General features: G+C 36.2%; 5 protein-coding genes and 1 long non-coding RNA gene across 8 annotated transcripts in view; 4 read left to right on the top strand and 2 right to left on the bottom strand.

The window, feature by feature from the left end:
- Positions 1 to 15,368, bottom strand: part of LOC127522250 (testis-expressed protein 264 homolog) — a 49,582-nt gene extending 34,214 nt beyond the window's left edge. Inside the window, exons 1-2 of the mRNA XM_051912017.1 lie at positions 14,841 to 15,368; positions 3,218 to 3,439 (exon numbers count right to left, since the gene is read on the bottom strand). Of these exons, the coding sequence (XP_051767977.1) occupies positions 3,218 to 3,439; positions 14,841 to 15,098 (480 nt within the window). The 5' untranslated portion in view covers positions 15,099 to 15,368. The remainder of the gene's footprint in view (positions 1 to 3,217; positions 3,440 to 14,840) is intronic.
- Positions 13,363 to 14,802, top strand: LOC127522256 (uncharacterized). 3 transcript variants are annotated; one of them, XR_007932548.1, is made up of 2 exons: positions 13,363 to 13,655; positions 13,895 to 14,802. It is a non-coding gene; the product is annotated as an uncharacterized LOC127522256 (long non-coding RNA). The 3 variants fall into 3 exon arrangements; XR_007932549.1 differs by having other exon boundaries at positions 13,869 to 14,802; XR_007932550.1 differs by having other exon boundaries at positions 13,363 to 13,715; positions 13,869 to 14,802.
- A 1,646-nt stretch (positions 15,369 to 17,014) lies between the features above and the next one.
- Positions 17,015 to 18,263, top strand: gpx1a (glutathione peroxidase 1a). Its single transcript, XM_051912020.1, has 2 exons — positions 17,015 to 17,299; positions 17,897 to 18,263. Exons 1-2 carry the CDS (start codon positions 17,075 to 17,077, stop codon positions 18,245 to 18,247), a joined length of 576 nt encoding a protein of 191 aa, XP_051767980.1. The 5' UTR covers positions 17,015 to 17,074; the 3' UTR covers positions 18,248 to 18,263.
- A 389-nt stretch (positions 18,264 to 18,652) lies between these two features.
- Positions 18,653 to 20,862, bottom strand: LOC127522253 (uncharacterized). The gene is made up of 4 exons (XM_051912019.1): positions 20,723 to 20,862; positions 20,114 to 20,296; positions 19,962 to 20,023; positions 18,653 to 19,872 (listed from the first exon to the last, which is right to left on the bottom strand). The coding sequence occupies exons 1-4, from the start codon at positions 20,836 to 20,838 to the stop codon at positions 19,589 to 19,591; spliced, it is 645 nt and encodes a 214-aa protein (XP_051767979.1). The 5' UTR covers positions 20,839 to 20,862; the 3' UTR covers positions 18,653 to 19,588.
- A 188-nt stretch (positions 20,863 to 21,050) lies between these two features.
- brk1 (BRICK1 subunit of SCAR/WAVE actin nucleating complex) lies at positions 21,051 to 22,938 on the top strand. The gene is made up of 3 exons (XM_051912022.1): positions 21,051 to 21,226; positions 21,965 to 22,047; positions 22,155 to 22,938. Exons 1-3 carry the CDS (start codon positions 21,109 to 21,111, stop codon positions 22,179 to 22,181), a joined length of 228 nt encoding a protein of 75 aa, XP_051767982.1. The 5' UTR covers positions 21,051 to 21,108; the 3' UTR covers positions 22,182 to 22,938.
- A 451-nt stretch (positions 22,939 to 23,389) lies between these two features.
- setmar (SET domain and mariner transposase fusion gene) lies at positions 23,390 to 27,348 on the top strand. The gene is made up of 2 exons (XM_051912018.1): positions 23,390 to 23,618; positions 23,846 to 27,348. Exons 1-2 carry the CDS (start codon positions 23,523 to 23,525, stop codon positions 24,638 to 24,640), a joined length of 891 nt encoding a protein of 296 aa, XP_051767978.1. The 5' UTR covers positions 23,390 to 23,522; the 3' UTR covers positions 24,641 to 27,348.
- Positions 27,349 to 27,710: the final 362 nt, after the last annotated feature.

The raw sequence follows: 27,710 nt of genomic DNA, 5'->3' as shown, positions 1-27,710 counted from the left end.
ATAATATTTTATAATGTCACTGTATTTTTATCAAATATGCAGCCTTTGTGAGCATAAAACACTTCAAAAACATTAAAAAAGTCTTACCAACCCCAAACTTTTGAATAGTAGTCAGTCTTCTGGGCATTATTGGTATTTTGGTTACACAATAAGTTGTATTTATTTTGATATCCATTTAATTCATAGTAAACTATTGTAGTCTCTGACTGGGATGCTCCCCCACAGGAAGAAAAGCCTAAGAACATTATTTGACACATTATTTAATAGTATCCTATGTAATTAAAATTAATTTCAATAAATAAAAATATTGTTAAAAATCACAAATTATTTGTTTGTCACATGTAGTAGACCATTTTTGTGCCGTGGGTAATAGGAGGATTTTTCACCTGGCTACCACCGCAAGTGTATTTCAAACCTGTGGGAAGCACTGGTAGTGTATACTTTGCACATCCCTAATATAGAAATTCTTTAACTCATCTGTAGCCCACCTTTCCACTTTTCAGTTCTCACATTCTCAATTCTGAGACATCACGCACAAGCCAAATCCTCCTTAATTCCACAGCTAACTTGCTGCACTCATTCAAGACAAACAACACTGTAAGAAAGCACACGTTAATAATTGACAACAGAGTATTCAGACATGTAATAAATCTCAAATACAATCTCAGTTTTTCTTGAAAGTCTATCACACTGCATCAATATATCTTCTTGGGGCAACTACAAATTCTACAAGTTCTTCACTTAACAGAACAACACAAGATACATTAGAGACCACAGACATCTACTGGAATAATGTGAAAGAGGTTTTAAACAACCTGAAGCTTGGTCTTAGCCCTTATTTACTGAAACACTGCCACCCCTATGTCCAAGCAGATGGAATAATCAAATATAATGATGAGTCCATGTCAGCATTAAACTACAATTGGTCTACACAGCCTAGAGCAGTTGATGATATCAAGACTTTTATAAGGGACAGAAAGTAAACATGCATGAAAAAGGCAAGGGGAAGGACACAAACAGGAGCCGATAAGCTATCTAGCAGCTGAGCAGACCGATCTTGAGGCTGGAGGAGGCAGGAGCATGAGCCTGTTGGCTGCGTTCACACTGAGGCTGCATCAGGGCAGATGGTGGGGAGAGTTGAAGAGGCTCATATACACACACAGAAATGCTGCCAAAAATATGGAGAAAATGTGATGGCTTTCAAAATTGTCACTAAAAACACTTAGAACACCTTGACAACACCCTAGCAACGAGCCAGTGACCAGGCAAGCACCACATACATTTTCTTCAAAAATGTAAAAATCTAGTTTAGTTTAAAAAGTCTGGTTTAAAGGGTTAGTTCATCCAAAAATTAAAATTCTGTCATTAATTGCTTACCCTCATGTCGTTCCACACCTGTAAGACCTTCGTTCATCTTCAGAACACAAATTAAGATATTTTTGATAAAATACGATGGTTCAGTGAGGCCTCCATTGCCAGCAAGATAATTAACACTTTCAGATGCCCAGAAAGCTACTAAAGACATATTTGCAACATTGGTTCATGAAGCTTAGAAGCTTTACGAATCTTTTGTTTTGAATCAGTGGTTCGGAGCATGTATCAAACTGCCAAAAGTCATATGATTTCAGTAAACGAGGCGTCGTTACGTCATAAGTGTTTCGAAATTTCAATGGTTCACCACTAGGGGGCGTGACTGGCAGTTTGATATGCGTTCCGAACCAATGATTCGAAACAAAAGATTCGTAAAGCTTCGAAGCTTCATGAAGCAGTGTTTTGAAATTCCCCTTTACTAGATATTGTTGAATAAAGTCGTTATTTTGTTTTTTTGGTGCACAAAAAGTATTCTCATCACTTCAAAACATTAAAATTGAGCCACTGTAGTTACGTGAACTGTTTTAAATACATCTTTAGTAGCTTTCTGGGTATTGAAAGTGTTAATTGTTTTGCTGGCAATGCAGACCTCACTGAGCCATCGGATTTTATGAAAAATATCTTAATTTGTGTTCTGAAGATGAATGAAGGTCTTATAGGTGTAGAACGACAAAAGAGTGAGTAATTAATGACAGAATTTTCATTTTTGGGTGAACTAGTTTAATTACAGTAGAATCGAAGAAGGAAGGCTAAAACTACGTTCGTTTGGAGTTAGTTTCGGAAGTTCGAAACAGCTTGCCAAAGCCAAATTTCCGGAAAAGTTTGCCAACCACCATTGGTCCGTGGTGATTACGTAATAGGTAAGTGTGCTCTGAAGCTCCACCCTTCCTTGACGTGGAAATCTTCTCTGGTTCATTTGTTCTGTTCAGTTCGTTGAGGTAAGAGTGAGTAAAAAAGACAGAGATGCTTTATATGTCATTCTAATTGAAAGCGACAGAAAAATTCATTTGTCATGTTTAATACTGTAAAGCTGCTTGCTTTAAAGCAATCTCTTGTATAAAGTGCTATATAAATAAGTGTGACGTGACTTTACTCGAATTGAAGAGCTGGTGCAAACATACGTACATTTCTTTGATCAGATGCTTTCTTAAGTGCTGTTTTCTCACCGCTGTCATTTCTGTTGTGTGTTTATTTTGTTATTGAGAGGAAAGTGTGCCGCACATACATATTTATCTAAATGCCGCTCTCAGCAACGTGGCTGGAGTTGGGATGTTCGCTAACAGTAATTATCGGTGCAAAGGCATTTCAAACTTCTGTTTACCCCTAAGCGAAGAACGAAAAAGAACTTCGTTGTGAGTATATCAGGGCCTCAAGCCATGGCTCCAAAATCTTTTGAGTGTGCATCTTTACTCTGAAACAGCTTTCCCTTCAACACCAAATTTTCTGTCCTTATGCACCATCTCACCACTTACCTCTTTCCCAATTCACAGTCCTGCAACTCTCATTTGTTGCTTTCTTTGCCCTCATCCCCTGCACTTCTCTCTCTTTGTCCTTAATTGCTATGATTAAGTCTACTGCTTAATAATTACTGTCTCCATCCCTCTAGAAAGAGGCCAAAAACACTGACAAACTAAGCGTTCATTCCCTCACAACCTCTATGTGCCCATACACCAATCATGTTAAAGGAAACAGAAGAACACTCTCAGAATCAATCACGCTATAAATTAAACACACCTGAATTAGACAATAGCAAAGTTCCTGCACAAACACAGCATACAAGTGAAGTTGTAAAGCTTTGAATTTTAGAGAACAGGCATTTGGTGAATGATGAAGAAGAGGATGTTACCTTGATGTAGTAGTTCAGCTGAGGATAGACCCTCTGCACCCCCAGGAAAATAGAGAGAGGGGTTCGGTGAGGGAAGGAGGCTGTGACGACATGTGTAACCTCTGGGAAAGAGAAAATCCGAAAGCCCTGCTTCTCATACAGCTGCTGCTTGTCCTCATTTGGTCCGTCCTCACCTTCACTCAAAATACTGCCTACAGCATAGCGGCACTTTTGTGCTGGAACCTACAACACACATAAACACACATTTCATAAAGTAGAACCAGTGCAAATCTTGGAATTACTGTTTGTTGAGAAAGGTTATTTCATTAATGAAGACAATAATGAAAAAAACACACCATGACAATAACTAAACATACTCAAGAAAATATGACAAGAATAAAGCACTGCAAGATATACAGTGAATAATGCATAAACAATATTTTAGAAAAAGAAAATATTTCAAATAATCTAGTCATAGTATGCATATTATGCATGAAATTGATCAAAAGTGACAGTAAACACAAAGATTTCAGAAAAAATGTATCAAAAATATCAACTGTTTTCAACATTGATAATTAGAAGGAATGTTTCTGCATCACCAAATCAGCATGTTAGAATGATTTCTGAAGGATCATGTGACACTGAAGACTGGAGTAGTGATACTGAAAATTCAGCTTTGCCATCTCAAAAATAAATTACATTTTAAAATATATTCAAATAGAAAACAGTTATTTTAAATTGTAATAATATTTCACAATATTACTGTTTTTACTGTATTTTTGATCAAATAAATGCAGCCTCGGTAAGCTTAAGAAACCTCTATATAAATAACATTAAAGGGGACCTCTAATGCCCCTTTTACAAGATGTAATATACGTCTCTGGTGTCCCCAGAATGTGTCTGTGAAGTTTCAGCTTAAAATACCCCACAGATTATTTATTATAGCTTGTCAAATTTGCCCCTATTTGGGTGTGAGCAAAGACACGGTATTTTTGTGTTTGTCCCTTTAAATGCAAATGAGCTGCTGCTCCCGGCCCCCTTTCCAGAAGAGGGCGTAGCTTTAAATGCTTGCGCTTCGGTTGTTCAACAACAACAAAGCTGGAGAATCTCATGCAGCCAAAATGATGATTGTGAGTAACGGTGTTCAGCCTTACATTGTTCAAACCGGAGTCGGACACTGATGGAGAGACTCAGGAAGATAAATTTATTTAGTTGCTGTGGAGTTGATCCAACTCATTGACTAGCATGTGTCGTCATGTTAATCTTTTGTGCAAATCTAGCATTGATTTGATCCCGGGGGCAGGGTTTATGTAAATGGTTAGTGATTTCACCAACCCAAGAAGAAGCTCATTGTAGTCCCTACCAGATGTTTGTTGTAGTCCTTAAACAGAGAAATATCTCCCTTTGCATTGAACTTTGAGTGTCATAACTTTGCAGACGTAGTTTATGCTCAAACAGCAACATTACACACTAATTAAAGTAAAAGGTGACATCACAATCAACCAGCCCTTTAACAATAAAGCAGGCTTATATCAAAAACAATGAACACTTCTCTAGCCAACCTTCCCAAACCTATCCCCAAACAGCATATCCACAACAAAAACTTTCCCAACCCCATTAAAACCCATCAGCTGCCTTCAGTAATCAGCAAAAAGAGCTGTACAACTCTCACAACTCTTATCTTATGCAACAAATAAGCAGGAAGAACTCCCTCACTCTGGCTTGCACAGTTGTGTTCAAAGACAACAGGGAGCGTCCATGATTCGGTGAGTCACAGAGGAAAAGCTAGCTTAATGAGAATAAACAAAGCCACAGCTGAAAAAAAGCATATAAATACAGGATTAGATGGAGTTGCATGAGCAGGTGGCATTGTCTGAAAAAAAAACAAAAAAAACAATGAAGCTGTAGTTTGATAAGACGGTGCACAGTCGCCACGTATTTGGCAGCTCCGAGACCAGTGTGGACAGATGCCCAACAGTCACTTTGCATGCACGCCTCTTGCTTTTACCATCCGAAGGCACATACGCTTGCAAATGAGGGCACCGGGGAAATTTGAGATGGATTGTACGACCCAGTCTTGGCTTTGGGTTCAAGACCCTCGAGGATTCAGAGGGAAAAGGGGCTAGGTCGCTGAAGACAGACTGTGACAGATGAAGGTCTGTTTAGAAAAGAGGCTGCAACAGTTCCCATAACATCCATCCTTTAAATTGGAAGAAAAGTGTTCATTCATCTCGTAGTCTTCTGGGTCACTTTCGGCCTCCTGCCGAGCCTTCCAGGTATAAATTGCACTGCCAGTCGGGTAAAACATTAGTCAGAAAAGCAGATAACCAGATGAGTTAAACTGGTTTTAGTTTTCTTTCATGTGCGCCATCGTTTGGTGTTTATATCACAGTCCAAATAAATTCTGATCCTTCTACAGCATAACATAATTCTTCAAGTAGTCTACTCACAGCTGGAGCGTTCTGCAGCCCAGGTCTGTGGGAGGTCTCATCTCCTGGTGCGCTCCCAGCAGGTGTTGTTCCCGGGGAGTGTGTTTTAACAGACTGGCCTGTCACTAAGCCTCCATTTGCTCAGAGGTTTTGACAGAAATTGTGACTAAGCCTCTCCCAACACGGCATTAGATTATAAATAAATGAGATCGCAACAACAAAAACTCGGAATTGCCAGAGACCATGTTCTGTCAACAGTTTTGTCAACATGGGCATCTTTAGGACTTCAACAGCAGATTTTTTTACATGATGTCAAATATTACAGGGCAGCAGAAACAACGATTCATTAGTGATTAGATTTCAGCAGTGGCGTGTAACGCAGTCACTCCTACTACCTACTTTGGTGGGTTGAATTTTATATATACATTTTTCAATTGTAGTATTTTAAAAAGGCATCGGAAATAAACTAAGTGCACTAGTGTTGTCAAAAAAAACCATTTTTTTTCGACAATACTCATTTTTCGCATAACATAGATATACGATACCAGCTGTGCTTTCTCGCTCTCATCTCTTCGACAGTGAGTTGACATACAGACCCGCCTCCCCTCACTCACTCTTTTCATTTGCTTTCGGATGACTATTGTTGGTGTTACAGGGCTTGAATTTCGGCTTGGGATTGCATGTATTGCGCATAATTTTACTCATTCCCGTGGATTTTGTGCTCACGCCAAAAGTGCGTGCACATAAAGGCGCCTCTGAGTACTAAATTGAGTTCTTTTTTGCTGCTTTTTGCACTTAAACAGTCAAATACACCCAAAATAATGTAAAAATGCCGGTCTTGGCAAGTATTCATGTAAACACAGTCAGAGTTGAGAAACAGTTGAGAAACAGTTGAGAAAGAAAACGCATGTGTAACAGTATAATGGATCCGTGCGTCAGGTCTTAAAGTGACAGCAGCCTAATATACCTTCCAAATTATGAGATAATATTAAAAATATCTATATGACAGTTTTTTCCTCATGGTATTGGTCGAAATTGTGGCTAGTGAAAATGCTGAGTGGTTAGTACTTTTGGAAAACCGCTAGCCACAGTGGCTGGTGAGCAAAAAAGTTAATGTCAAGTTTACTATTATTAGTTATTATTATAAGTTATCATCAGTTTATATCGCAATCCGCTATGCTGCTTTATATTGCAAACTATTTGTTATCATGGTATTTATCTTATTAACAATCATAAACACACATAGCACAAAGTTTTATTGTTTACTGCTTTTTGTTTTTCTTGTAGTTATTTACCTATAGCTGCAAATGAATCAGAAGTCTCACACATTCAAAGAAAATACTTACTTCAACATTGCAAAATAAGGTGGATACATCACAATTATCAGGAAGTTTGACTGAATATAGATAAAAAAAATAAAATGGATGCAACAAACCTGTTTAGATTAAATATATATAATTTACAATCCAATCAATTCCCGATGGCTCTACATTATTTTTCATTGAGTATCCTGTTTCGCTCTGAAACACATGGAAGTGAACTGGATTGCAAATGCTATTTCATGTTGACTTTAAGTTTGTTTGAAGGCAAAATTGTGATGGCATGTGCAGTCAAACCAGCAATTTTATAACTTTTATTCTGAGCCTTTACTGAGCCTTAACCACTACATCACACCACGCCTTACAATAAACTACCAATCAAAACACCAGTAAGTCATACTAAAAAAAAAAAAAAAAAGATATGTTCCTGCTGACAACTGGAAAAGCTCATACAGACTCTGAAAATTGGGTTTAGAGGAGTTGCAATGTGGGTAAAGGAAGGATGGTTAACCATAGGGTGGCATGTTTAGTATTGACTGAGGTAAACATCTGCAAAGAAAGCTTGTAGACAATGAAATATGGTAAGAAAAGATAATTCAAGACACTGAACTGACAGAAAGACAGAAGTACTGATGAGCATATGTAACTGTCAGCGTAGCGGTTCTGTTTTACTTTTGTCGTTTTACTTGTCAACCAGCAGTCAAATCCATTTCAGGCAAATTTGCAAAATGTCACTGAGGTTACGGTGTTGTAGCAGTCCTCTGGGAAATCGACTCCAAAATACCTTGGAAGGCAGACTCATTTATTCATCACTTCAGACGCACTTTAAAAAGCTCTCGCATCTTCCCTTCCCCCTCGCTGTCACTGCCGCTATCCGCATCTTCACAGTGGACTGCCTTTTCATGTTCCTGCCATCCTCAGACAGCCAGGACGCTGTGAAAATACTAATAGTTTTGATGGCGAAAGCCAGTTGGAATTCTGTTCCAAGACGACAACAGGATGCTTAAGATCCTTCCTGAAATGGCAGTTTGTTAACATTATCTTTTCTGTCACTAGTCAGTTTTCATCAGGAGTGATGGACTGTGAAGATGGTCACAATAAGCTATCAAGCTCATCAAATAATTCACAGTTGTCGAGAACAGAATACACGCAGTTATGAACCGTCTTTGACATCAGTTAAAGCCATCTCAGCATCTTTCTGTTACAAGCCAGAACATAAAATTTGCTTTCAATCAAAATTCTGTACAGTTAACTTCCTGGTGCCACAAAACACACAATTAATTCTACGGATGAAAAGGATATACTTTAAAAATACAAACTTTTAAGTAACAGTATGGCACACTGTCCTGTCAGAATCCTTTTACCTCGCAATTGGAGACATACCCTCAAAGATACACCTTTGTACCTTACAGTAAAGGATACAAATTAGTACCTAATGGTACCCTTGAAAGAATAGTTCACATTCTGTAATCATTCATGCCATTCTAAAACCTGTATGACATTCTTTCTTCAGTGGAACAAAAAAGGATAATTTGAAAAATGTTGTTTTCAACCCCAAATGACCTTCGAAATATCTTTTTTGTGTGTGTTCCACAGAAGAAAAAAGTCATACCGGTTGTGAACCAGTGTTATTTTAGTATTATTTATATGCTATTAGAGTATTTATTAATAATTTTAATTAGATATATTTTCATGTTTTCAGTTTTAGTAATTTCATTGTGCTTATGTCATTTATTTGATTACTTTTTTTTTTATATAGCTTTAATTTATTTAATTTCAGATAGTGAACTATCCTTAAAATTTAAGGTATTCATATGCACCCTTTAAGTGTTACATAAGGTAAAAAAGACTCCTAAATGTACAATTTTTGGACATTTTCTCTGACAGTACAGTATTGGAACATGCTGACATGTCATAAAATTTTGTCTTGATATTACAGACCCCTTTCTCACATAGTTAGTACATTCACATCACAGAACCATCGCAAATCCCTCCTCTTGTGCTATGGAATGTCCAATACTGGCACCAAAAAGCATGCACATACTTCAAAAAACTAGCAGAAAAACTACTGAAATTACAATTCTGCCAACAGTCACCATCACCTTTTCTAATAGAAGCCTTTCCTTTGTATCTGCTGTGCCTATTTTTTCTTTTCATCTTTTTGACTGACTCAAAAATCTGACATAGAGAACAGAGAAAGAGCAAAACCTAAAACTCTCCGTCACTTAGGGACTGGAATGCCTTTCATGGCCCTTTCACAGAATCCGGCATGTGTAGAAGTTTCCCCAGCTCTTCTTATCCATGGCAACCATCTTCAGACCCATGGGCTTCCACTTCCACCACATTGTTTGGTCTGATGAGAGGAAGTTCCCAAAAGCTTTGAGGGCTTGCAGACTACAGTAGCAGTCAGTGAATCAGAAATCGAGGGACTAGGGTGGTCACGCCAATCCTTGTGGTAAAATCTTTAATCCTAGAGAGTCCATTGTTTTCCAATCCTGTTCCTGCCTCTCTCTACTTTCTATCAGCAGCCTTTGGGAGCTTCTGACCCCCGGGTTTAGCACCCCAGGCTCCTCTCTTAATGAGTTGAGATCATTATGCCAATTAGCTGAACTGGATCAGGACTTGGCCATGGCTGTATGCATGGAGCTTTGGACAGTTGCTAATTGGGGACTTGGGGGAAGAAAAAAAAAGTCTGTCGGTGACAATAAGGCTTTGAAAGTAAAGCCGAGCTGTCACTCAAGAGTCCGACTCCATTTCAGTAGGGCTTTCTAGTGGGAAGTTGAGTGCACATTAACGCTATGAAAACGGATTTGACCGGTTGAGGAGGAGGTGGGCAGGAAGTGTGAGAAATGTGATGATGCAAGTTCTGCATCAAGAAGGTCTTGTGCACAAACAGGAAACCCAAGAGGCATTCTTTGCCAAACAAACCAAGAAATAATTCCAGCAACACCATCAACCTACACAAATTAAGCATCTTCTCGAACAGGATGGTGGGTTTCTGCTCTGCCTCTGCTGCAGAAACGATGGTTATTTACTAAACCTCCATTTGCAACAGATAAATGCCGGATAAATGCATACATTAATAGATAAATATAAATACATTCCCAAATCCCACTGTTGCAAACTTTGTGAGAGCTAAACAACTTGAAAAGTGATTTAACCCTGAGGGCAACTGGAGCCACTGAAGGTCAGATGAAAAGTCACAGAAGTTGGGGAATGAGCTCATTTATATTCCCTAAAAGTGTAAGGGCACTAAGGTCAAGCAGAGTAGGTATAGGGCAACAACTCTGACAGATTTTACCTTTTCTGCTTTCCTATTTATGACATTCTGAGATAAAGGTCCATGCTCGGGTTCATAACAACCTTGGTGCTTAGACTGCTTCGATCGGCTACTTCTGCTCCCCTTCATCCATGTTTTCTACTATTTGTACTAAACTGAAGACAACATCAGAATTTAGCTCCTCCAAGACTTAACTACATGATAACTCATATACAGACTATATAACAGACACATAAGCTAAACTCATCTCTTATAAACTGTTCTGACTTGTTTTCAGAATTGAAGCACCATTAGAACTATATTTACAACTTCTGAGGTGATTTTTTTCTTGAAACAAGAAATAATTTTGATTAACATGTTCTTTCCCAAGAAATTAAAAAGAATGGAAAACTTTTAAGCTTGAACTGAAACTTTTAAGCTTTAAAAGGAGCAATACCTGATTCATGAATAAATCATTCTTTTGAGTTAGATCTTGACAATGATTTGATTGATCTAATTTGATCTGATCTCAAAACTGATCTGGTGTATATCAACTTAAAGGGTTAGTTCACCCAAAAATGAAAATTCTGTCATTAATTATTCACCCTCATGTTGTTCTAAACTTGTAAGACTTTTGTTCATCTTCGTAACGCAAATGAAGATCTTTTTGATGAAATCTGAGAGCTTTCTGTCCCTCCATAGACAGCTATGCAACTACCATTTTGATGCTTGCATTATGTTCAATCTGCCTAAATTCAATCTGTTCATCATATATAGCAATCAAGTCTATTCAGAAAATTTGGACTAAACCGCTCAATTCATGTGGATTAGTTTTACGACCTCTTTATGAACTTTTTGAAGCATCAAATAGTTGCATTGCTGTCAAAAAGATCTTCATTTGTGTTCCGAAGATGAACGAAAGTCTTACCGGTTTGGAACGACATGAGGGTGAGTAAATGATGACAGAATTTTTATTTTTGGGTGAACTATCCCTTTAACCCTGGGTCAGTTTATCATCAAAGCCTTCTAATTCCTTGTAATTGCATGGAAAAGAGAGAATACATTATTAAAAAATTATTTTTGTTAAATAAAGTTGGACAGGTTTGGAACTACATGAAGGTGAATAATTAATGAAAAAGATTTTTTTCCTATTCCTTTAATGTTAACACTTTTTACTTTGCTATAAGAACACCTCTGCTACAAATAAATGTAAAAAATAATCACTCAAAAGAGGTTTTATAATGTAATAGCCATTACTAATTCTCTGGCTTTAGTAATGATGCATTTACACAGCAAGATACAATAAGGAATATGGAAAATGTGTACAGTAGGCAAATTAAAAAATGTAACACCATTTATCATGATTATATATGTTAAAATGAGATTATATGTGATAAGAGCCACACAGTAACAGATAAACTAATTATATCAAAATATTAGAACATACATAACATATTCCACCCCCACATGGTCAACTGCATAATAAACATGAGAGCACAACATGACTATATCAACACCCCCATCTAGTGGTGTATGAGGACCAACATCTCCATAGGGTCATTTGCTAATATAAATAATTTATTTTAATAACCAACACACATAAAAACAGCAAAAAATGAATAAAGAATATTATTAATAAAAATAAAACTTAATAGAACAAATATCAGAACACAAACTTAATGTGCATAAAATCTCTAATGAAAAGTAAGAGTCTTGTAAGAGAGTAGCCTATTTAGAGGGCAATGTTATGGATTACAAGGCCAAACAAACAAACAAAGAGCAAATTTAAATTAAATGAATTCACTAAACTAATTGAACCAATTTACTTTCATGAGGGAATTAAAGTTTAATGCATGTGTAATGTGCTGGATGTGCCGAGGCTGAGCTCTGCATACTGAGCGTTCAGTAAACAGGAAACAGCAAAGGCTGCTCTGAAGCCACAACTCAGACTTCACAGCTACTAATATAATTATGTTATTTATTTACACATGACATATATATATATGTCAAATATAATGAGAGTGATAATGGCTGTGGGAATTAGAAGTACTCTGTGTACATTTTAAATAAATGTGTTCTGCAGGTGCTTTTATTATCTGTGCAATATACAAAATGCACATGCAATAAGGAAAAATATAGTACAAATAACATAATGCAATTAACGTGCAGTATTTTCTCCTGAATGCAATGTGCTAACATTTTCAACATGGCTTTAATTCAAATGGGAATATATATTAGTGCTGTCAAATCGATTATTCGTGATTAATCGCATTAACATAAAAGTTTGTGTATACACACACACACACAGTCTGTGAAAATAAATCTGCATCGTTAATCATTTTGATCTTTTATTTTAAAAATCTACAAAAATCCAACCTTTCATTGGAGAATAATAATTTTAAATGGGGGGAAAATCTCATTATGAAATAAATGTTTTTCTCTAATACACATTGCTTACAATTAATCATACCCTTTTATTCAATACTTTTTGCAACCTCCTTTTCCCAAGATAACAGCTCTGAGTCTTCACCTATAATGCCTGATGAGTTTGGAGAACACCTGACAAGAGATCAGAGACCATTCCTTCATGCAGAATCTCTCCAGATCCTTCAGATTCCCAGCTCCATGTTGGTGCTTCTTCTCTTCAGTTCATTCCACTCATTTTCTGTAGGGTTCAGGTCAGGGGACTGGGACAGCCATGGCAGAAGCTTGGTTTTGTGCTCAGTGACCCATTTTTGTGTTGATTTTGATGTTTGTTTTGGATCATTGTCCTGTTGGAAGATCCAAGGTCAGTCCAAGGCCAGTCAGGTTTTGATTTTTTATCTGTTGGTATTTGATAGAATCCATTATTCCATGCATCTGTTCAAGATCATAGAACCCATCCCGTTTGAAGTTCCAGTAGTGTCAGTTACTTTTCAAATGTTCTATGGTCAGATGAAACAAAAAATTAGCTTTTTTAGCAGCAAACACTTAAGATAACACTTAAGGGTTTGGTGCACACAGGGATAAAAAGTACCCCATGTGTACAATGAAATATACGGCTGTATCTTTAATGTTGTGAGCCTATTTTTCTGCCGGAGGTCCTGGACATCTTGATCAGATACATGGAATAATGGATTCTATCAAATACCAACCGATAAAAAATCAAAACCTGACAGTCCCTGTTAGAAGTCATATAATGGGCTGTGGTTGGATATTCCAACAGGACAATGATCCAAAACAAACATCAAAATCAACACAAAAATGGGTCACTGAGCACAAAACCAAGCTTCTGCCATGACCGTCCCAGTCCCAGTCCCCTGACCTGAACCCTACAGAAAATGAGTGAACTGAACTGAAGAGAAGAAGCACCAACATGGAGCTGGGAATCTGAAGGATCTGGAGAGATTCTGCATGAAGGAATGGTCTCTGATCTCTTGTCAGGTGTTCTCCACACTCATCAGGCATTATAGGTGAAGACTCAGAGCTGTTATCTTGGGAAAAGGAGGTTGCAAAAAGTATTGAATAAAAGGGTATGATTAATTTTAAGCAATGTGTGTTAGAGAAAAACATTTATTTCATAATGAGATTTTCCCCCCCATTTAAAATTATTATTCTCCAATGAAAGGTTGGATTTTTGTAGATTTTTAAAATAAAAGATCAAAATGATTGCATGGTGGTGGCAGCATCATGCTGTGGGGGTGTTTTTCAGCTGCAGGGACAGGACGACTGGTTGCAATCGAGGGAAAGATAAATGCGGCCAAGTACAGGGATATCCTGGACGAAAACCTTCGCCAGAATGCTCAGGACCTCAGACTGGGCCAAAGGTTCCAACCTTCCAACAAGACAATGACCCTAAGCACACAGCTAAAATAACGAAGGAGTGGCTTCACAACAACTCCGTGACTGTTCTTGAATGGCCCAGCCAGAGCCCTGACTTAAACCCAATTGAGCATCTCTGGAGAGACCTAAAAATGGCTGTCCACCAACGTTTACCATCCAACCTGACAGAACTGGAGAGGATCTGCAAGGAGGAATGGCAGAGGATCCCCAAATCCAGGTGTGAAAAACTTGTTGCATCTTTCCCAAAAAGACTCATGGCTGTATTAGATCAAAAGGGTGCTTCTACTAAATACTGAGCAAAGGGTCTGAATACTTAGGACCATGTGATATTTCAGTTTTTCTTTTTTACTAAATCTGCAAAAATGTCAACAATTCTGTTTTTCTGTCAATATGGGGTGCTGTGTGTACATTAATGAGGGAAAAAAATGAATGGGTCTGAATACTTTCCGTACCCACTGTATATGTGTGTGTGCGTGTATGTGTGTGTGTATATATATATATAATATATATATATATATATATATATATATATGGTGCCTGGGGAGTGATTGGGGGGTTAGGTATGGGAAAAAGTGAATCTTTATTTTTATTTTTTACTTTTCTTGAATCAGTTACAACTGTAAATCAATCACTGATCCACCTGTCACACTTAGTTTGGTCTTAACGCTGAAACATTACCATTAATAATTCCAGATATAATACAATACTGCCAATTCAGCAATATAACAAACAGTGTCTTACTGACATAGCAATAAAGAGTCCACATCAAGGTACAAAGTGCACTAGTGGCCTCATTCATTCTACAGTCAACTCACCTTCTTTGGATCATCATAGAAGATCCCAATGCACGACAGGTTTGGTCCAATGCTGCAGCTCTCTTTGAACAGTGACCCACAGTTTTTATAAGGTCCCACTTTGTATTTATAGGCTATAGTGATGCTCTTGACCGGGGGTAAACCAGTCCTGATATGGATTTCAGTGGTCAGTCCAGAGTACAAAATATAACATACAGCTATGAGAAAAAGAACTAGAGAGATGAAGCCTATGAGACTCAAAATCTGCCATTCCCACATGTCAGCAGAATGCTGTATCTTGAGGTTAAAGTGTAATAATTACCGAGAGCTGCTTTTATCGAGAATAACAGACTCTCTGGCTCATTCAGTCAGCAAACCATCCGGGCTATGTGAGTTTTACTGAGCGACTACATTTGTTAACGGTGAAATGGACTCAGATGAGAGGATTTGTGACTAGAAATCAAAACTTAGTTGAAGACGGCACACGAGACACTCAAAAGCGCAGATTCACTTCCTTAAACACAGAACAGGTCGCGCTCGAGCTTCCTGGACGCAACCATTTGCTTGTTATACGGGTGGGAGATATTTACTACCGCTTAAATTAAAGCGAGTGTCGTGTTTATTTTCTAAACATTTATAATGTTTAGAAAATTTATATTTTTATATTTATTTTTTTTTTATATCTGTCATTAATAATTTAATACAGAAAGGCTTTCGAAATGGTTCAAGGGTTTCACATATGTATACAGATGGGTTGATGGTATTTGGTTTGAACTAAAAACTGAACAGGCAAATTAGACAGCTAATAAATCTGTACCTTTTATGAACTATTTGTAATTTAATTAACGTTCGGGCTGTCATTTGTTTATATTATGCTTTGGTATGTTTCTCGTTTTTAATAATGCACAGAAGAGAATAAATATGGACTAGTGATGCTCCATTTGTGAACGAATCGGATCATTTTAATGAACAGATCGAATCGGTTCACACAATCGGACTAAACTAAACTGAATTATTGGCCAGTACACACTGTAAGTTTCAGGAGTGAATCCCCTAAATTATCGTTACATATGTGTACGGAACACGACTCACTCTCGAAAATGCGATGATTGACAGCTTGGAAACCATGGCGACGTTCTGGCGTCTCTCATGTTTGGTATCCGTTATCGTGACCAAAGAAATATTAAAGTGACAAAACACTCGTTATTTTCAGCAATTTAAACACACTAACACAGTCGATGGAGGCGTCGTGTTTTGCTTGTACAGCCAGTTTCACACAGCGCGCGCTCTTTCTGTGTTGCCATGGTCACTCACTATAAGCGTTTTTGGGCTTGTTGTTTAAGCTCGTTTCATAAAGCGAACGGGTTTATGGAGTTATTAAAGTGAGCAAACATAAATCGCGATTTTCAGCATAAAGCATTTGGATAGGCTTGTGCTTTCCCTGTGATTCGCCGCGCATACACGAGAGACACAGGTTACACCGGTGCACGTAAACGTCATTAACAACTAGTTGTTCAGTTCGGTTCCGTACACACTGCATAGAATTTCTGTAAATGCGGTTGTCACTACCTGTATTTTTTGGGAGTTAATGCGGTTGTAGAATGCGGTTGTCACTCCCGTATTTTACTGAACTGTGTGTGTACAGAACGCGATTAAGCACTAAAACGTGAACTGACAACGGAATTTAGCTGCAGTGTGTACGTTGCCAATTGGTTCACTCGAACTGAATCGGTCTCAACGGTGTCGAGTTGAATCGACAACCCTCTCACAAGTCCGATTCCTAAGGAACCGAGAACCGATTAATCATTAAGCTGATATTGAGTGTACAGATTATATGACTGAGGAAAAGTAATATGTTTTAATATGGAGTTGCTTTAATAGACTAATATCCTATACAAACACAAACCTAAATAACATACTTTAATAACCAGCAACTTAAACTGCATTGGAAAATAACTCTGATTCAAAAGTCTGTCTCTGAAAGTTCAAGATAAAATATGTGTAATCTATATATAGCCTATTACATGGGGAAAAAAATTAAACGAACTTTTATGCAGGGGTTGGAAAGCAATATCGTCGTTTGACAAAAGATGGCGGTGTTTAACAGCGTTTACCTCCTGCTGCCCTGGCACGAGACAGCACTTCCTTGAATTGTATACGCAGTTCCCTCCCCCTTGACTCAAGGTTCAACTGAAGGTTTATAAAACAAACAGCATTTTGCATTTCGAGCTACAGAGTTAACTGCGTGTTCGAGCATGACAGGGACCATGAAGAAGTTTTATGATCTGTCCGCCAAGCTTTTGTCAGGGGACCTCCTGAATTTTTCGTCTCTCAAAGGTAAAGTTGTGCTTATTGAAAATGTGGCGTCGCTTTGAGGCACAACAGTCAGGGATTACACTCAGATGAACGAGCTCCACAGTTGTTATGCTGATCAGGGGCTGGTTATTCTGGGCGCTCCCTGCAACCAGTTCGGACATCAGGTGAGACTTCCAACAGAATTGGGTCATTCTTCAGTTAAACTTTTTTGTCTGTACTCTGTGATGATTTGAAAGAGAAATGCTTTAAAACAACAAACAATCATTAAGGATAAATTCTATATTAAAATTTAAATATATATATAGCCTATATATATTTTTAAAATAAATTATACATATCAATATACCAACCCTGTATACTATACTATACTATACCAACCCTTTATATATAATATATAATATATTAATTTAATATATTTTGTTTTTAATATAATAATGTTTCATAATATATATATATATATATATATATATATATATACACACACATACATACATACAATAATTTAAATATGTAATATATTCATTTGAATTGTTTTTAATTTATTGCAGGTTTTATAATATATATTTTAAAATTTTAATGTATATTAATATTAAATTGAAATATTTCACAATCTGGTGCCATATATCGCTATCAGCAAAACTTTGTTCATTTTTGATAGCAATGACAATGGACAACACCTGCATTATTAACTGATTTCACGTTCATATGCCGTTATCTGCTTTATTGCATAACTGTATTGTGCAATTTTAATTGCTTAACAGGAGAACTGCAAGAATGATGAAATTCTGAAATCTCTGAAGTATGTCCGTCCGGGAAATGGCTTCGAGCCCAAATTCCAGCTTCTGGAGAAGCTGGAAGTGAATGGTGAGAACGCCCACCCTCTGTTTGTGTTCCTGAAAGAGAAGCTGCCTCAACCCAGTGATGACGCTGTGTCCCTGATGGGTGATCCCAAATTCATCATCTGGAGTCCCGTGAACAGGAATGACATCGCCTGGAACTTTGAGAAGTTCCTCATTGGCCCGGACGGGGAACCGTTCAAGCGGTACAGCAGAAGGTTCCTCACCAGCGACATTGAAGCAGATATCAAAGAGCTTCTCAAGAGGACGAAGTAAATCTGGCAGGCAGCCTTCTAGTGTTTGGCAACGCAAGATAGACCGTCCACTGCCTATCACATGAAGCCATAAGATTGTTGTTTGATATAAGCCGACTGTGCAGACATGATTAAAGTGCGACTGTTTTTTAGACTTTTTACTTAATGAAGATGCTTCCTAAAACCTTTCTGAGGGAAGTTTCTGATGTAACTGTAAAGGTTTATTATAATAGTTGTGTTTTATCCATGAATTGCACAGCTCAGGTTTTGTCTTTCAACTGTTAACTGAAAATAAAAAAAAAATAAAAAAAAATTCGATTTCTTCCTTATTTCACAATTTACAAAACAAAAAACAGAAGCAGTTCATATGACAAACCTCAGCCTCACTTTTTCACTTCCACATTTTTTTTATTTTAAGTCACACGTGAGAGAATATTCCCCCTCTGTGCCTTTTTTTAAGAAAAACTTAAGTGCTATGAGTGTTATAATGCCTAACGAATTATTCTCTAACTAAATAAAACTGGTTTAAATGATTAGTATAATACTGAATCTAGTTCAGATTGCAGTGTCAGCATGACTAAGCATAAACACTGAAAATGACTGTCCACATGGTCCAACACTGAAGTATCGTCATATCATCCTTATGTGGAATCTTGATACTCACCTAATCAGAATGATACAGTATTTTCACTTAGTATTATTTACAATTTTTATAGACAAGATCTGCAGCAATTTTAATACAAGTATCTAGATATTATAAATCAAAATCAATAGTAATATTTCTACCATTCTGAACAAAAATATTTTTACCACCAATGACCCTTGAGTATTTTATTTAGTGTTATAAGTATACAGATATTATAACAAAAAAATGAAAACAGTATTGATCAATAGTAACAAAAATAATATTTTTTATCACATATGAGTAATTTATTTAGTGTTATAAGTATATAGATCAAATTAAAATGACAATAAATTATATTTATTATACATAAAGTATATATATTTTTTTACATTTTACAAAAATACAAAATATTAACAAGAAAAAAAAATTAAAAAAATTATTAAAACTATAGATCAATGCGTCCTCTAGAATGGAATCATCCTTTAAAAAAAAAAAAATATATATATATATATATATTGATTCTAGTGCAGAAATAAATTAATCTAAAGAAGGAATAAATGAGAATTACATGCATATACTGTATTTCTATGAACTCTGTGCTATAAAAACATACGTTATGAAATGCATAAAACTTTCTGAGTACCCAAAACATGTTTAAAGCACATATTTTCTTTTGAAAATGATCCAATTTGCTCCAAACAGAAAAAGTATTACATATAAATACTTGAGGGCATCAAACTATGGTGAAAACTGTAAGTCCAGCTCCAAAGAACTGACATCACAGTCAGCAGTGAAGTCATTGTCCCGCTCAATCTCAAGAATCGTGTCCAGCAAGAAGGAATATTCCTCCTTACTATCGTGAGCCCAGCGGTCTGTACTTCCCTCTTCCATGTCACTATTTGCACTTTCTTCTTGGTTAAATGAGGATTCTGGGTTTTTACTCTGCAAGGATCTACTGCAGACGCGGTTCAACTCGTTTTCAAACTCCAGCTTTGCCACAAGATCCTCCAAGGTCTGTATGTCTGAAAATAGAGGAGGGAATTCATAAGAGTTGGCATGACTGGCAAGTGTCACACTTGATGTAAAAACAACTCTTGGCGATATGACTGACCGAGGAGCCCATGTAGATCTTGCAGTATTGCAGACCGTGTGCAGCATAAAAAGTCTTCCTTCCTATTTATAGAAAATGGCCTAATTATTAGTGGCAGACATATAATCAGGACAGCTGCAGCACATTTATCAGTGATAAAACAATATATGCACCCAAAACACATGCAGTCTGGCCTCTCTGTCCAGTGGTCATATACATATGTGCCATTCTGTGATATTCTAACCAGGCTAAGAGAAAAGACACTGTTTGGAGACCATGATGAGTCCTCTTCTGCTGCCTGATCCAAAGCTGCCGCAAGGCTTCGTCTACATTTTCTTAACTTGGTTGACATTTCTCTGTTGATTTAAAACAATTAAGCACAATATGTTACACAATAAAAGCTTACAGTTCACAAAAATGCACCGTGAAAGCTACTATATTGGCAAGTGGCACCAATAGTGCGTATTAATGAGTTGTAGATCTGCACAATACAGGTCTTAAGGGCCATAATACTTTAATATAAGCTAAAACAATGCCATTATATTAATACTATTAAGCTTCATGTCCAAAAACATGGTATTATCACGATAGCATTTTACATGGTATGTTTTTGGACATGCAATTCATAGGCTATATGAACATAATAATCACTATTATACGGGTAATGAAAATAACTATTGCTAAAAAGGTCACACATTAGTATACAGTAACATCGGTCGAAAATCTTAATATAAATATGGCCTAAACATAATTATACTGGTGTCATTGTAATAGATATTAACCTGCTCTGAATAGGAAGTTTTTGTCCAGATAGACTTCGCTGTTTAGTGGGCCGAAGGCTGATTCGTTTTGAATATTGAAGCGCCCGAGGACTTGAATGTCTGTTAATAACGTGCATCGGAATGTTATTATTTGTGTATTGTTTTTTATTCCGTTTATTTTACGTTTATTCCGTTCACACGCGCTGGCTGCATTCTAAAGTGTTTAGAAAATCACATATTAATAATACAAAGACCAAGAGATAGAAAATTACAGATGTAGATTTTAGTCAAGCCAGAAAACCAAGTTTTTTCCCTGTAATATCCGAATGAATTCGTTGTTTGTCCATGAGGGGGCACTGCTGCTCCTTCCTCTCACACAAACAGCGGCTAACGCTAACTAGCTCACGATGGCCGGACAGGAGGATCCAGTGCAAAGGGAAATTCACCAAGACTGGGCGAACCGTGAATATATCGAAGTGATCACCAGCAGCATTAAGAAAATAGCCGATTTCCTCAATTCCTTCGGTAAGATGGAGAAGCTGTGGCGTGTCGTTTAATTTTACTTAATTTATTACGCCATTTCTTCACGCTAGCATGCTAATCGGGAGCAGTGGGTCATTCGACTGCTTTATGTGTAGACAATATATGGATTAATTCAGTTGTTTAATGTCGCTTAGGAACAAGTAATATCATAATGAATGAGTATATATTTTAAAGACTTGGTTTATTAGACATGCAGAAAGTGTAATGACCAGGAAAAACATGTAGGGCGTTGGGTTGGTTTGATGTAGGTCTTGTCGTCCATGTTTCAAAATTGTATTTTTTATATTAAATATTGTTTAAATGATGATTTAGCTTACTGATATACAGAAATATACATCTTTCAAAGACTATATACACATTTAAAATCTTTATAATCTTGTGGTATGATGAGGGCCAAACACGGATAGCTAATGCAGAGACTTTGGTTTGTTTTGATAAACCATCCCCATTTTCAGTGCCAGTACATTATGTGTGTAATATCAATAAAATGAATCACTTATTTAACAAGATGTTTTACCATATTTATGTTACTATACAGGAAATATATTATACTATTTTGTAATTTATATTAATAATAATAATAATAATAATTGAAAACTTTTGTAAATTTTATTTATTTTTTATTTTTCCTGATTATTGGTATAGATGTTTTGTGTGTCAGGAAATTATTGCTGTTCTCATATGTTTCCTAATACTGAAATGTCTCTTTTTTCTCTTTAGATATGTCCTGCAGGTCTCGTTTAGCCACTTTGAATGAGAAGCTCACTGCTTTGGAGAGGAGGATTGAGTACATTGAAGCCAGAGTATGTTTTTATGATTTTAGAAAGTCAAAAACAAAAGTTTGCAGGACCCCCTTGCTTTAAATTCTTTAAAATAAACCCCTGATTTGTTTTCTGTTTTGTCTTCTAAGGTCACAAAAGGGGAAACCTTGACTTAAACATCGTCCCGGGTCGATGCCGAGGTCAAGATGATGGCTACGAACACTCACCTCCTGTCTTTATCATTTACTTTAATTATTCAAACAAAAATTCTATTGGTTGGCTATTGTAGATCAGTTAATTTCTGTATGGGACCATTGTGATGACGTCTATGCTAAAACAGATATTTGTTCTTCCTCATTTCATGCCTGATTATGGCTGAGGTTATACTGTATCTGGTCCTCCATTTTTTTTTTTTTTAATTTTTTTTTTTTTTTTTAATCTGTCAGGCAACCCATTACTGTCTCTGTGGTGCTTGTTCATGCAAACAGCCCAATGTTGTATTTCGTTTGGTTCTGACCTGCTATTAAACAACAGTTGAGCTAACTTTGACACTCCATGCAAAATATATTAACGGTCATGCAAATATAGATTGAAATAACCATGGATAAACAGTAATTATGCCTTGTTTTTATTATTGAGAACTAATTATTTTTTGAGTTTTGATTTACCCTCCTGTGTTTTACCAGAGTCTATTCTGTTCTTGTTAAATTACAAAAGGATGTTTAAAATACATTGCTGCCTGCTGTACATTTATCATGCAGCAAACATCATGAGAAATGTTTGTTAGAGGTGGGGGTGGATGGAAAGCACTAAAGTGCCAATCAGACTGTTTTAAAGTGTTTAGTGCTTCTCTCTAGCTACACAATTTTATGTCTAAGTGTCTGTTATGATGTTTTTGTGGTTAAACATTGAATAAAAACTCAGTTAAATGGTCATGCTTGTTCATTTTAATAATTAGTAACATTAATATCAGTGTTCCAACCAAACATATTAAACATATATTAAACATTAACGTGTGTGTGGAACAAAATTAAATGGCATTATGTCTATTGCCATTGCTAAAAATTTTCTAAACTGAAAAATCACATATTTAACATTTATATATATATATATATTAGAATAAGCTTTTTTTTATGAGGGTTACAACTGCATTTAACAGCATTTCACTCTAAAATGTATAGCATGACAAATAATTCTATATATTTGTCTAAATCTCTCAGATTAAGCCTCAGGCTTGCGTTTGTGATTGTATATAAATTTGTAAAAGAAACATATGCATGAACTTCATAATATATATAACCAATAACATCATAAAAACTCTCAATGATAAAAATATAAGTTCTTCCGCCTCTACACTACAGGGTGAAAAGAACGCACGATTGGACTTTTATATTGCATCAACTCCGAGCTTTTATGCGTGTCTAGTAGCATTTCCGGTTCCGTTTCTCGACGAGCTCAAAGTTGATAATGTTCTCTTTCACAGCAGAATCAGACATAAATGTTCAAAAAAAGACATAATGCGATCATACAGCCGGGATCTGAGTGGCGGAATCGAGAATGTTCCTGTTTTGATTGAGAAAAGTGTCCCTAAAGAGGCTTTTTCCGACTTTCAGGTAATGAATGTTTTTACTCGTCGTCTTACAGTATAGTCTTTATAGATATATTGAAAATTTCGTAATTTTGCAGTGTAATAGTGGTTTCAAATAGCACTTAAGTTGATTTTAATGACGAAAAAATGCATGAATAGTTCTGTCACATCGCCACTAGATGCCAGCACTTTCATATACTTTCACACTGATTTCCATCTCACAGTAAATCTTAATCTGAGTCAATCCTTTAGTATGTGCCAGAGAATGTGCAAGGACCAGGTTGTGACCTTGACCCAAGTGCGGTGACCCTCCCCGGCTGTTCATGTCGTGCCAGTTCCTGCCTGCCCGACAGCTGCCCCTGCTTGAGGTTCGGCCAGACGTATGACAGCGAGGGACGTCTGAAACAACAGCAAGAGGACAGCGGCTACAGCAGGCCTGTTTTTGAATGCAATGCCCTATGTGCCTGCAGCGACTCCTGCCAGAACCGCGTCGTTCAAAAGGGTGTCGATGTTCGCCTAGGTGTTTTCAGCACCAAGGACAGGGGTTTGGGGTTGGAGGCTCTCGAGCGCCTCCCTTGTGGCCGATTCATATGCGAGTACGCTGGGGAAATAATCGGGCCTCACGAGGCCCGTCGCCGCCAGCTTTCCCAGACTCCCCTAGATATGAACTACATCATCGCTGTTCAAGAGCACAGCGGAGGGGACAGGATTACCCAGACATTCGTGGACCCCGTCGCTGTAGGCAATGTGGGGAGGTTCATCAACCACTCCTGCCAGCCCAACCTGCTCATGGTGCCCGTGCGAGTGCACTCACTGCTGCCTAGACTCGCTCTGTTTGCGAATCGAGATATAGAAAGGTATGAAGAGCTGACTTTTGACTATGCAGGTGGACAGAACAGCAGCACAGACACACTGAAATGGGATAACGCACCAAGCGGGACTGACACAGGGGCTGATGGTGATAAAACACCACAGAAAAAAGTCTGTCGTTGTGGGGCTTCAAACTGCTCAGGATTTTTACCATTAGATATGTCAGTTCTCCATTAAAAACAGTGTTTAAACTAAACTTAGAGTGTGTACTAATGATTAGAAATGTATGTTGTTTAGAGCAACTCTGGCCCTCAAGGTCACACACAAATATTATTTTTTTATTTTGTGAAAGGTTTGAATTTGGGGCAAATGTTTTCTGTGCTGATTAACATATGCATGAAAAAAAAAAAAAGATTTATGTGTACTTGATTGTTAGAAAGACCTGTTTGGGTGTACATTTTAGCAAAAAATTGTTTATGAAATTTTGTGACACGTTATAATAAGGTTCAGTTAATTTACTTTAGTTTAAGACACCGGTTTCACAGACGAGGTTTAAGCCTAGTCTTAAAATGGATGTTTGAGCTAAAAGCAACATGTTCTGACTTATCTTAAAATAGGTCAGTGTCATTGTTTTGTCTCAAGATGCACACCAGTAATGTTTTTTCTTAGCTTAATCTAAGCCCTGTCTGTGAAACCGGGCCTTAATGTAATAACTAAAAATTATATATAAAAAAAAAAATATATATATATATATATATATATATATTTTTTTTTTTACAACACTTAGGTTCATGTTAATTATTAATTTGAACATTTCAAGTTTTTATTAAAAAAATATATTTTCTTAATTATTACATTTATTTAAGTTCATGTGTTTTTAACAAACATAAATATGTATGTTAATATAGATTAATAAATACTGTAAAAAAATGTTTTTGATTGTTAGTTCATGAACAGTCATTATTGGTAACTAAAAATATTAAAAACATTCTTGGTAATTGAAGTAAAGCTGGAATTAAACAAAATATACATTTTAGATTAAAAAAAAGAAAAAAGAAAATTAGAAATATTTTAAGTTCTAAAATTACTAAAGTGGAAATAAATAATTTAGAGCTAAACAGAAATATTTAAAAACAACCAAAAGCTAACACCAAAACAAGCACAAATCACTAAAACTTGAACTAAATTTAAAAGAAAATATTAAAATTAAACCTATTCCAAAATTTGAATAAATACTATTAATATAAAAATATGATAACACTTTACAATAAGTCTAATTTGTTAACATTAATGTATTAACTACCGTGAACTAACAATGAACAATACATTTGTTACAGTATTTATTAAACTTTGTTAAAAATATAGTCATTCATGGTTTGTTCATGTTAGTTCACAGTACATTAACTAATGTTAACAAATACAACTTTTAATTTTAATAAATGTTGAAGTTAATATTAACTAAGATTAATAAATGCTGTAGAAGTATTGTTCAATGTTAGTTCATGTTAACTAAAGTAGTTAACTAATGAAACCTTATTGTAAGTTGTTACCAATAATACTAAAATAACACTTCTAATGCATTGGCTAATTTTAACAAATTGAATGTTATAAAGCATTATTACCCCAAACTTTATCACTTCTCTCAAAATGTACAACAGCAGCACCATAAAAGTCTCCTTTAAGAGCAGTCTGGGTATCTCATCGTATCCTATTGGGTAATGAGCAATTAAAAAGGACCCATGGGTGTCTTAATATAGTAACGGCTGTTAGTCTCCTGTCACACACGGGTGGGAGCGACCCACTTCACTCTGACGCCACCCTTAAATCTGCCCCCTCTCCTCTCCATCTGCCCCATTTCCACTCCAGCCGAAATATTAATATCCACATCTGGGTTAATTAGCACAGAGACCAAAAACCAGAGCAAAGCGCAAGGCATTCTGGGTAGACGCAGATAGATTCCATCTTTATCAGTGACACTTTACTCATCAAGTACGTTTGGTTACTTCGCCATCGGGGTTTCAGGAGTGAAACTTCATGTTTCTTATTATAGAAATCTCAGTCAATAGATGTTCTGAAAACATGCAAGTGCTCTTATATTTTTTCAAAATATGTTATTATAAAAATAATTTATTATAATTTATTTCATTTAGGATGTTACACTGAGAAAGAGACTTAAATATTAATATTAATAAAAATAAATATTATTAGTAATTATTAATAATTAATAACTTGCAAAAATACATTAAATATATGTACTTTTTTTTTTTTTTTTTTGCAAATTATTATTAACATTTAAGTCCCTTTCTCAGTGTATGGTGCCCTAGACATGTAAAACATTTTCTTAGGGATTTAAGCCAATATAAAACTCATATTGATGGACTACTTTTCTAAATAATGAGGGAGAGACACTGTGTCTAGTGGTAATAGCCTTGTATTTATTAGTAGTCATTGTGTAGTGATTGTGTTTTCTTTGCACTTCGATCCACTGATAATGTGAGGATTGTGGCAAACTCTCCGAATCCTGTTTTTGTCTCATGAGTCATTGGGGTTTGGTGAGTGAGCCGACATTCCTGGGTCTCTATGGCAACGGGATGTGTGATATCGACTGGATGGTGCGTGTAGGCTGTAGTGTTTAGCAGCGACTGTTGAGGAGTGAATCCGTAATTCTCTGCTTAGTTAGCAAGTGTCAGCTAAGCCACTTAAGGTTGTATACCAAGTGTTTGACTTACAAAGGAGGGCATGTCAAGGTCTCATTGGTGTTTTTTCAGGGTGAGGTCACATTTTCACCTCAGAGAGAGAAAGAGAGAGCAGCACTGATTGCAACCTCTGCACCGTTGAAAGGGACATTGTGCAGGGCACTTCCTTCAACCTCTGACCTCTGTACTTGTCTTTTCTGTTTGTCAGATAAAAGAACAGTCGGAAAAAAGAAAAAACTAAACAATCAATTAGCTAAAGAATTAAGATTTATTATACCATTATTTTTTGTTTATTATTATTTTGTGTTATTTTTAGTGCTGTCAAACGAATGATTTTGTATGCGATTAATCATTTGACAGCACTAATTATTATTATTTCAGAACACATTTTAAACGTATTCATATTTAATTTGTAATTAGAGATTTAAATTTAAAGTAATTTAATAACATTAACATTAATTGTTAAATTTTTTATTCATTGATTTGATTCATATTAATCAATTAACTATTAGCAATACTTATATAAAATACAATTGTTTGATAAAAATAATGTATTTCATAAAATATATATATTTATTATATATATAATTTCACAAATATATAAGTAATAA

Source organism: Ctenopharyngodon idella, chromosome 11, assembly GCF_019924925.1.
Source record: "Ctenopharyngodon idella isolate HZGC_01 chromosome 11, HZGC01, whole genome shotgun sequence".
Taxonomy (NCBI): domain Eukaryota; kingdom Metazoa; phylum Chordata; class Actinopteri; order Cypriniformes; family Xenocyprididae; genus Ctenopharyngodon; species Ctenopharyngodon idella.
The sequence above is the reverse complement of the archived record's forward strand: the minus strand, read 5'-3'. Positions and strand labels throughout refer to the sequence as shown.

Excerpts from the sequence above, each read along its gene's own strand:
- LOC127522253 (XM_051912019.1), bottom strand. The coding sequence starts at position 20,838 with ATGCACGTTATTAACAGACATTCAAGTCCTCGGGCGCTTCAATATTCA. Across the intron at positions 20,297-20,722 it reads AAACTTCCTATTCAGAGCAG|AGAAATGTCAACCAAGTTAA; the intron begins GTTAATATCTAT and ends TTAAATCAACAG. Across the intron at positions 19,873-19,961 it reads AGATCTACATGGGCTCCTCG|ACATACAGACCTTGGAGGAT; the intron begins GTCAGTCATATC and ends CTCTATTTTCAG.
- brk1 (XM_051912022.1), top strand. The coding sequence starts at position 21,109 with ATGGCCGGACAGGAGGATCCAGTGCAAAGGGAAATTCACCAAGACTGG. Across the intron at positions 21,227-21,964 it reads CGATTTCCTCAATTCCTTCG|ATATGTCCTGCAGGTCTCGT; the intron begins GTAAGATGGAGA and ends TTTTCTCTTTAG. Across the intron at positions 22,048-22,154 it reads TTGAGTACATTGAAGCCAGA|GTCACAAAAGGGGAAACCTT; the intron begins GTATGTTTTTAT and ends TTGTCTTCTAAG.
- setmar (XM_051912018.1), top strand. The coding sequence starts at position 23,523 with ATGCGATCATACAGCCGGGATCTGAGTGGCGGAATCGAGAATGTTCCT. Across the intron at positions 23,619-23,845 it reads AGGCTTTTTCCGACTTTCAG|TATGTGCCAGAGAATGTGCA; the intron begins GTAATGAATGTT and ends TCAATCCTTTAG.